Here is a 10,390-nt window from a genome sequence, read left to right as displayed (position 1 = left end):
ATTCTCTAATCCTTTCTGCTGCTATATCTCATTCTGTGTCATCATACAGGCTTATTATCCAGGCTGTCTTTCCTAATAACCCTCAATCCCACAGACAATATCTAGATTTTAGTGTGGATTTTTAATGTGTTTTCTACAGAGTAATGCTCTTAAGTTTCCTATAAGTCACTGTAAGCTTAATGGTGCCTTATAGCCAATACTTTTAGTTTCTCTCATTTAAAAACATGTTCAATCTGTACTAAATGGAAGAATTTCTTGAGTTACTGTAGGTAAAATCTACTTTCATTTTACTTTGAACTCTAAAAAGAATCAATTTACTTCCACGCATCCAATGATCAGCAACATGTTCATCAGCTCTCTAGGACTCATGCAGAAAACCTCCCCACAGGCAAGATCTCTTCCTGTCATGTTCTGATAAGGGTAGATTTCACACCAGCATAAGCTGGATATTCTTCACAGCCTACTGGAAATCTGATCAGCTGGCTGAACAAAAACTGTCAAGGGTTTTACTACTGACATTCTCAGTAGGGAACTTGTGGAGCCTTTCTCCTACGGAAATGATATAGTAGAAATTCTGCTCACCTGAATATTGCGGGGGGATTGTTGTCAGGATTGGGAGGGTTACCTACAGCTAAGAGCAGTACAATAATAAACTATAGACATTGTCTAATGTCAGTTAGATATATTTTTTCCTATTGTTTACAGGTGCTATCTCCAATTTAGGATATGTTCTGATGATATAATTCCACTGACACAAACAGCATACCAAATTGTGAATATTATACTAAAGACCTTGTGAGTACTTTAATATGATACATTTTATTATTTTGGAAATTAAATATATTAACTCCAAGGATAAGAATTTTTCTGTCCCTTATGGTGTGGGTCACTTAGTAGTAGGGAATATACCAATGAGTAAAGTCATTAATGCTTTCTGCCTTTGTGCTAAGGTAGTCATTACCATTCCCCTGTGTAACACAACGCACCAAGTTAATAAAGGAAGTTTACATAAATTTCATATCACTTGCTTTCAGTATTTTTTGTACTAAGAAATTTTATTTTTGAGTTAAAGTATTTTATTTTGTGTTAGGGTCTTTTTCACATCTTGGTTATATGTGAAAACAAGTCATCTAGAGAACACAGGGTGTGAATCTGCAAAAAGAACAGTGTAGATTGTTCCTTAAGTAAAACTGAGTTGTTCGTAGTACAGGTTGTTCATGGTTACACAGTCTTGGATTCTTGAAATGACTGTCTTCTTATTAGCTGGGGGAGTTGTTTTGAGGGATTTCTCTCTTTCGTAAGATAAGCTTTCATTCTTTCATATGAACATGACTGAACATAGAGTGTGAATAATCTTCAAGCCCACAGTCTAATTGTTCTCCATTCACACATATTTATAGACTTCGCATGTCACCCCTGCGATACCGATATACTGAATATGTTTCCTATTGGGAAATGTTAAGTGCTCCCAGAGAGAAACTAACAGAGTCTAAATTTGGTGGAATAAATGCTACATTTTTAGGGAGAATCAACTGTTTGTGCAAAGACTTTAAGAAGTTCATTAGTATTCTTGGCATATGATATGAAAGGACACACATTCCTAAATTATTCATGTTACATATTTACATGATAAATATTAATTTTAGGTGAATTAATTACTTCCATATCTATTGACCTTTGCTTTGGCATTTGCTTTAGTCTAACAACTACATCTAAATAATGATATTCTTTCAGTTTTCCTTCTTTATCTGTGACTTTTTTGGTGTCTGCAGTGGTTTAGCAGTGGTCGGAGGGGGGGAGCTCTAAAAGAAAATGCTTTAAAAAAATACCCAGTTGCAATTCAGAATTCCGAAGGATCTTTGGAAAGTAATAACCTACAGGACATAATTGACATTCCAAAACTAAAATCTGATCTACCTCTAGCAATGAAATTATACTACCTTGGAAAGACTGCTATCATAAATCTACTTAAGAATGTTAAAATGCAGCCATTAAAGTGGCCAAGAAAATATTAATGTACTAACATTACATGTTTTATGCTACTTCCTTATAACCTCAAGATACATTAGTAGTAAAATGTATCCCTCGGCTAGACTCCTAAATGAGTTGACATGCTGTGTAAAGTTAGTGGATACAGAACAATTAAATTTTGAAAGTTGCAGCTGCAAAACTTCAGTTTTTATCTTCTATGAATTACTGGTCACTGGTGTCAGTCCTTTTTGGGAGGGGCAGAGAAGCCATCTCTTCTTTGGTTTTTAAAACATTCATTTCTCTTGGTTGTTTATCATATTTTCTGATCATTTTTGCTCATATTCCTTCCCAAAATATTCTCCTTTTTTGGTGTTTCATTTAGTGATATCAAAGAGGTCCTTTATCCTTGTTCTTTTTCTACCAAGGTATTTTCTAGGAAATCCAATCCTGTCCTCTCGTCTCCTCTCCTCCCCGCCCCTCTCCACAACCCGCCAAATACAACTCGCTCATCTTTATTGGTGAGATTTGTCCTTTGTTTTTGTTTTTCTTTAGCGTTGTGCTTTAATACACACTGTTCCCTTGCCTGAAGGGAACTCCCTCTTGCACTCTTGCCATGCTTCCCTGTAAGTAGTATCTCTGTCATCACTCAGCTCAAGTGCCACCCCCTCCATAAAGGGCTCTGTTTCTACTACTCCCTTACGCTCTTTCTGAATCTTGGTTGTATGGCATACATATGGCATTTTAATTACTTGTTTGTCTACATGCTCTCCTGATGACTTTGAGGACTTTCATGACATGCAATCTGTATTGGTATTTCTATCCTCACTCTCTTAAACAAATTGTATGTGTTGATATACGTTCAATGTGCCAGTGAAAGAAGTCCTGCTATTCCTCAGACAGGAGGATAAAGACTGCTGACAGTACTGCTTAAAAATGTTCATATTTGTATGTGAACTTAAGATCTACTCATTCAATATACACTTGATCCAATAATTATGATAATTTTAGAATCATATTAATTAATATCTAAAATATATAGTTTTAGCTTGGGCTATATTGGATTCACTTATTCTTTTGTACACTTAATACATCTGGTCCTGAAACAGATATAATTAAAAAAAAAGATATACCTGTCAAACAATTGAAGAGTTTTAAAAAGTGCCTTTGGGTTAAAGATTTCTTTTACTGTAGTTTCTATTCTGTACTTATTTAAACCAAAATTGACAATTTTATTCAGTATCATAATTAACTTATTTTTAACCACATTTTTTTCCAAATAAGATTTTTTTTTGACAAGCAGGTTTTACTTCTTATATAATTTTGGAATTTAGAATATATATTTGCATGATCTGTGTATATTTACAAATAAATTTTTATTCTAGTTTTAAATTATTGTTTCTAAAGTTTGAGGCAGAGGTTGAGTCAAGAAGGCCTTTGTCAAAATTTTAAAGAAACTTGTCAGTAAACCAGAACTGATCAAAGATGGAGTTGTACTAAATATTTTCACAACCATAATGTGGATTACCTGTTTTCCATAGTGAATACCAACCACAATGTGAACAGAAATGCAGTTCTCATGCCCCGGATGGCTGTGTATATATCCCTTCAGAGCCATCACATGCTCAGTCAGTCTTTATAAGTGAATTCTTGAGAAGAAAGCAAAGGTTACCTTCTTTGTTCTTGTGGGTATTTAACTGTGAGAGGAGGTTTTCATTGGCCTGCACGCAGTACACCTCTCGGGTCTGGATGCCCCCGCCACAGAGGGCCGTCTGGTTGCCGCGTCTCTTGTCCTGCTGACTGAGCAAAGGGTCCACACGGCACTCAGTCCACTCTGTAGTTCTCCAGCCATACCTAAATAAAGAAAACACCACCAGCAGCAACCATAATTACTGAATGACATGTTTCTCTACTCCTGTCATACTTTCTTTTAATGAAAATTAGTCTCAAAAGCATTTTCCTAGCGAATCCATCATAGATTACATGTATGGTGCATATTTGGTTTCAATTCCTTCTTTATGCTCTGCAGTGCTCCATTTAATGAGGGGTTAAATTTAGGGTGATCCTGTTTTAATTGCAATTACTGGAAGTTACTTATAAATATTTTATGAAAACGGAGCATACTGCTGAAAACATGAAATTTTATGTTCAATTAAGCTGAACCCAGGCTTGCCCTTTCTTGTTGCCTATAAACAAAGGAGGATTGAATATGAAAATGGGAAACGTTCTGAGTGATGATGAACCAAAACATTTGCTTTGCCTTTTATAAAATAAATGAAAACTGTACAGTGTAGCAAAATTATAATTGTGTATTAGGGTTAAAAATTATAAGAGAATAAATCAGAGTTTTCTCTTTATTGTCAAGAGTAAGAATTTTTTTTTTTTTTTTTTTTTTTTTGGTGGCACTGAGCATTCCTAATGAGTACTGATGCATGATGCAAAGAGCTGGCACTTCTCATCAGTGGAGCACAGGAAAGAAGATCTTTGATGCTCAATTAAAGCTCCAATCAAGATTATGATGTGAGAGAAATGTCAGGGGATTGTCAGTCCAACATGTGATTGAAGGAGATAGCTAGGGAAACCTTTCCCGACGCCACCGAAGATAGGAAGTGATGGCATTTCTCCATCTCAAGGAAAATGGATATTGTAAAAGCACAAAGAAAATGACTCATGTAGCACTTTGTGTCACTTTAACCAAGATGTTTCCTTAGTAATCAGATGAACAGCCAACATAGGTGCAAATGGATGTGCTAATATTCATCTGAATCAGGCAGAAGGTTAAACGGCCCTCAGATGTCTAATCTGGATTCTTCACTCTGTCAATGGTAAGGTTTTGTGACAGTAAAGATGAACTTCATGCCTGTTTTTAAATTTTATAAGTGGGTATTTGTTGCTTAACGAATTGTGGGACTGGGTCATGAAGAAACAACACCTGACATTAATTTATAAAGGAAGTGCAGCACTCAGGTCAATTCTAGAAACACAGATAATTGATGCCTGGTTTGGGGATTGAAGGGGAAGGAAGCAAAACCAAATAGACCATTTGTTAAGGGAGTTGCAATAAGCATTTTAAATAAATTGAAGTTCTGATTTAGGTCCCGCCAAAAAGTCCAATGAGAGGAATAGTCTTTCAATAATGTAAATTGGTTACACATTCTGTGAAAAATGTTACCCCAAAAAAAGGGCATGGAGAAAGATCCTGAAGGATATATATTTATTTTGTTAATTGTGTTTGAATATCTGAGAAGAAAAAGAATAAAGCACCTAGCTTGCAACAAAAATAGAAGAAACTCATAGGAGAGAAAACACAGGAAATCCTGGCAACTTCCTTGAGCCTATTATGTGGAAAGGAACCAGAACAATCAGTGGGATAGGCAGAGACATTGGGGAGGAAATTCTCTGTGGAGGTTCAGTCACTTTTTACACTAGAGCACAACGGATGAGTCCAAAGTGCTACAGAATTATATATCTGGTATAAAACATTACTTTTGTTGTTGTTATAGGAATAGTAGTAGTAGTAATTTGCCTCCCCACTGGTTCATAAAGATCTAGCTATATGCATGTTCTTTAAATGTTTGGAAGAATCCAGAGATGCTCTCAATGAAGTTCACACATCTCTATTGAAAAACTAATATAAGTTGCTTTATAAATATCCTATATACAGATTAAGCTGAAATATTGCTATTACCAAAATAATTCACAATAATAACTTGGAAATTATATTTTAATACTGTCATACTGCCAAATGTTTCAGAATGTGTCTTATTTAATCTGAATTCAACGAATATTTATTGAACACTTATTTTGTACCAGGTACTGTGATATATGCTAGTAATTAAACAAAAAGCAAACAAGCAAAAAACCCAACCCCTTTCCTAATATTAGTAAGCACAGTCTTTGTCCTCATGGAACTTAAAGTCTCATTATTTTGATGTAGTATTTTGCTCTATTGAACAGGATTTGTTATACAAAGTACTGAATTTTAATAGCTAATGATAATCTATATTTAGAAAGTTTATTTTACCTTGTGAAATGGAGGTTGACAAACTGTGGCCCAAGATCAAATCAACCTGCCACTTTTTTTTATATATCTAAATAAAATTTTAATGGAACACAGCCACACTCAGTTGTTTACATATTACCTCTAGCTCCAATAGCAGTGTTGAATCATTGCAATAGAGACATGTGTGGCCAGCAAAGCTTAATGTTTTAACTCTCTACTCCTTTACAGAAAAATTTTGGCAACTCCTGTTATAGAAAATACATAAACATAGAATGGGTGCTAAAAATTTCATGGAGATTTAGCTTGTCAGAGACACTTTTACTCTGTAAAATCATTTTTGTTTAAGGATACTGTTTGTAAAGATATATTTTTGTGTGTGTAAAAATTACTGTTGCTCAGAATACTGTTCAGTCAAAATCAAAGAGCTGAGCAAATGTCGTTTGGGCAGACACTGTACCCTTCTTTCTTTACTCACGTGGCACAGGGGGCAACTCCATCTCCTTGAGACAAACAGGGTTCTTTTTCCTCCAGTTCTGGACACTCCTTTTCACTGCCAATGGGAAACTGCCTGATGGTTCGTGTTCTTACACGCGTGCCTGCAGGGGACACCATGTCGTGGCATGTTTTTGAGCAGGGGCTCCACTCTGACCACTCAGAAACCTGGCACTCTTTGGTGATCACACAGGACTGGAAGGTCATTGGAAGCTTCTCTTGCTGGCAAAAGCTGTAAAAGAGCATTGATATTCTCATTACAGACTCACAGGCAGTTATGAACTTTGTCTTCTACACTCAAGAGTGAATCAACTTGGGCATTTTTATTTCTACTTGGAGGTGTGATTCCAATTTCATTCAAAATACATCAACCTTTACGATGTGGAAAAGCAGTTAGACTCAAAGCTAACATTTGCATATTCTTCTGTTTTCTAAGAGTTGTTAAACCATTCATAGGAAATAGAAAATAAAGTTAATTAAGTAAAATTAGCTAAAGCTAAGTTTACCATACTGTTCATTTCATTCATTTCAGACTTGTTTTAATTTAGAAAATGAGAAACCAAGAACTGTTAACATATGCTAATTTCCATTCTGTTTAGGGAATCAAGTAAATATGCCTGGATAACTGTGATGATTAATACTGAGTGTCAACTTGATTGGATTGAAGGATGCAAAGTATTGATCCTGGACATGTCTGTGAGGGTGTTGCCAAAGGAGAGTAACATTTGAGTCACTGGCTGGGAAAGGCAGACCCACCCTTAATCTGAGTGGGCACCATTGAATCAGCTGCTAGTGTGGCTAGAATATAAAGCAATCAGATAAACGTGAAAAGACTACACTGGCCTAAACTCTCAGCCTACACCTTTCTCCAGTGCTGGATGCTTCCTGCCCTCAAACATCAGACTCCAAATTCTTCAGTTTTGGAACTGAGATTGTCTCTCTTTGCTCCTCAGCTTGTAGACGGCCTATTGTGGGACCTTGTGATCATGTGAGATAATACTTAATAAAGTACACTTTATATGTACCTATCTTGTTAGTTCTGTCCGTCTAGTGAACCCTGACTAATATAGATTTTGGTACCAGGAGTGGTTCTAGAGGGACAGAATATTAAGGATGGAGTTCTTTCATTGGTTTTGGGGTTTCTGGAGTTGGCTGCTTAATATTAAATTCCAAAATGCTAAGGACTCTACTTCTAATAGTATGGAGAACACTCATAATCCTTGGCATGAACTGTTTAGGGAGTTATGTAAAATAAATGCATTTGATGCTCCTGATTCATCACTCATGAGAGGCAAGGAGTTTAGTGACTCTATATATAATACCTTTGACCATAAATGGAGAACCAAGAAACATAATGAAGTTAGTTCGTTGCTCCTAAGTTCAGTGGAAAAGTGATGAAACAAAATGATCAACTCAGGAATTCTAACTCCTAGCTTCAGAAGCAGATTCTGAGTTTCAAATCTACTAAGATTGTTTTGAGAAACTTATTTTCTGTTGAAAAAGAGCTGAAATTGTGGCAATACATACACAAACTCTTATCATGCAAATGGGTCACCTGCAAGGAAAGGTGTATGCAAAGCCTCACCAGGTGTCTACTGTTAAAGTGAGGGCATTGATTGGAAAAGAATAGGACCCTGCAACTTGGAATGGGGACCTGTGGGAGGACTCTGATGAAACTGTGGACACAGAGTTTGTAAACTCTGATGAAACTTTTTCTCCCAGAAGAAACAACTTCTCTATCCCCAGTATTGGCAACATCCCCTCTCCAACCCATGCTGCCATCAGCCTTTCCACCTTTGTCTAAGAAGATAAACCCTGCACTGCCTGAGGCAATGGTGATAGCCTCCCCTGAGGCAGTTGCCAGGCAAGATCATGTTGATTCTCCTCAGGAGCCACTCCCAACACCCCTGTTTGCTTCTACACCTATAACTAAAGTCCTGGCAGGCCCCTAGAGGTAAGGTTGAGTATGACTCATGAGGAGGTGTGCTATACTTGAGAAGAACTGCTTGAATTCTCTAATTAATATAAACAGAAATCTGGAGAACAGGCATGGGAGTAGATATTAAGAGTGTGGGATAATGGTGGAAGGAAGATAGAGTTGGGTCAGACTGAATTTATTGATTTGGGCCCACTAATTAGGGACTCTGCATTTAATGTTGTAGCTTGGGGAGTTATAAAAGGTTCTAATGGTTTATTTGCTTGGCTAGCTAAAATATGGATACAAGATGCCCACTGTGAGTGAGCTGGAAATGCCTGATCTCCCTTGGTTTACTGTAGAGGAAGGGATCCAAAGGCTTAGGGAGATTAGGATGGTGGAGTGGATTAGTCACTTTAGACCTACTCATCCCAGCTGGGAGGTCTAGAAGATATACCCTTGACCAATGCCTTGCAAAATAGATTTGTGAGGGCAGCACCTGCATCTTTGAAAAGCCCTGTAATTGCTCTTCTCTGTATGTCAGATCTAACAGTGGAAACCACAGTCACTCAACTGCAAAACTTAAATACAATGGGAATAATTGGATCCTGAGGTGGTATGGGCCAAGTGGTGGCACTCAACCATCAAAGGCAAGGTGGGCATAGCTATCGTAATGGACAGCAGAGGCAAAGCAGCAATCAGAATAGTCTGACTCATGTAGACCTCTGGCATTGGTTAATTAATCATAGTGTTCCTAGAAGTGAAACTGATAGGAAGCCTACTGTATTCCTACTTAATTTATATAAGCAGAAAACTTCTAGGCCAAATGGACAAAATACATTTGAATCATAAAAACAGAATCATGGCCCCTCAATTTCCAGATTTGAGCCAGTTTACAGACTCAGAACCTCTTGAATAAAAGGGAGGCCAGGTCACCTTGGGGAAGAACACCACTATATTATGTACAATTTATGCTGTTAATCTTTCTTCCATCCTTCCCTAAGAAAACATCTGGCCTTTTATCTGGGTAACTGTGCATTGAGAAAAGGGAAATGATCAGACATTTTGGGGACTACTAGACACTGGCTCTGAGCTGACATTGATTCCAGGTGACCCAAAATGTCATTGTAGTCCACCAGTTATTGAGGTCAGGTAATTAATGGAGTTTTAGCTCATGTCTGACTTACAGTGGGTCCAGTGGTTCCTGGTCATTTCCCCAGTGCCAAAATGCATAATTGGCATAGACATATTTAGCAGTGGGCAGAATCCCCACGTTGGCTCCCTGACTGGTAGGGTGAAGGATATTATGGTGGGAAAGGCCAAATGGAAGTCATTAGAGCTGCCTCTACCTAGAAAAATAGTAAATCAAAAACAATATCGCATTGCTGGAGGGATTGAGGAGATTAGTGCCACCATGAAGGACTTGAAAGACACAAGGGTGGTGATTTCCACCACATCCCTTTTTGACTCTCCTATTTGGCCTGTGCAGAAGACAGACGGATCTTGGAGAATGACAGTGGATTATTGTGAGGTTAATCAAGTGGCAACTCTAATTGCAGCTGTTATACCAGATGTGGCTTCATTGCTTGATCAAATTAACACATCCCCTGGTACCTGGTATGCAGCCATTGACTTGACTTGGCAAATGCCTTTTTCTCCATTCCTGTCCATAAGACCCATCAGAAGCAATTTGCCTTCATCTGGCAGGGACAGCAGTATACCTTTACTGTCCTACCTCAGGGGTATATCAACTCTCCAGCTTTGTGTCATAATCTTACTCAGAGGGACCTTGATTGCTTTTCACTTCCACAGAGTATCACACTGGTCCATTACATTGATGACATTATGCTGATTAGATCCAGTGAGACCTAGATTTAGAAGTAGCAAACACACTGGACTTATTGGTGAGACATTTGCATGCTAGAAGATGGGAAAAAAATCCTACTAAAATTCAGGGACCTTCTACCTCAGTAAAATTTCTACGGGTCCAGTGGTGTGGGGCCTGTCAAGAT

General features: G+C 37.6%; 1 protein-coding gene across 1 annotated transcript in view; it reads right to left on the bottom strand.

Annotated features, from left to right (window-relative positions):
• LOC105548506 (thrombospondin type-1 domain-containing protein 7A-like) overlaps positions 1 to 10,390 on the bottom strand; it is a gene marked incomplete at its 3' end in the record, with an annotated part of 313,220 nt that overhangs the window by 50,521 nt on the left and 252,309 nt on the right. Inside the window, exons 3-4 of the mRNA XM_011992552.1 lie at positions 6,447 to 6,695; positions 3,641 to 3,822 (exon numbers count right to left, since the gene is read on the bottom strand). Of these exons, the coding sequence (XP_011847942.1) occupies positions 3,641 to 3,822; positions 6,447 to 6,695 (431 nt within the window). The remainder of the gene's footprint in view (positions 1 to 3,640; positions 3,823 to 6,446; positions 6,696 to 10,390) is intronic.

This window comes from Mandrillus leucophaeus, unplaced genomic scaffold, assembly GCF_000951045.1.
Source record: "Mandrillus leucophaeus isolate KB7577 unplaced genomic scaffold, Mleu.le_1.0 Scaffold1106, whole genome shotgun sequence".
NCBI lineage: Eukaryota > Metazoa > Chordata > Mammalia > Primates > Cercopithecidae > Mandrillus > Mandrillus leucophaeus.
The sequence above is the reverse complement of the archived record's forward strand: the minus strand, read 5'-3'. Positions and strand labels throughout refer to the sequence as shown.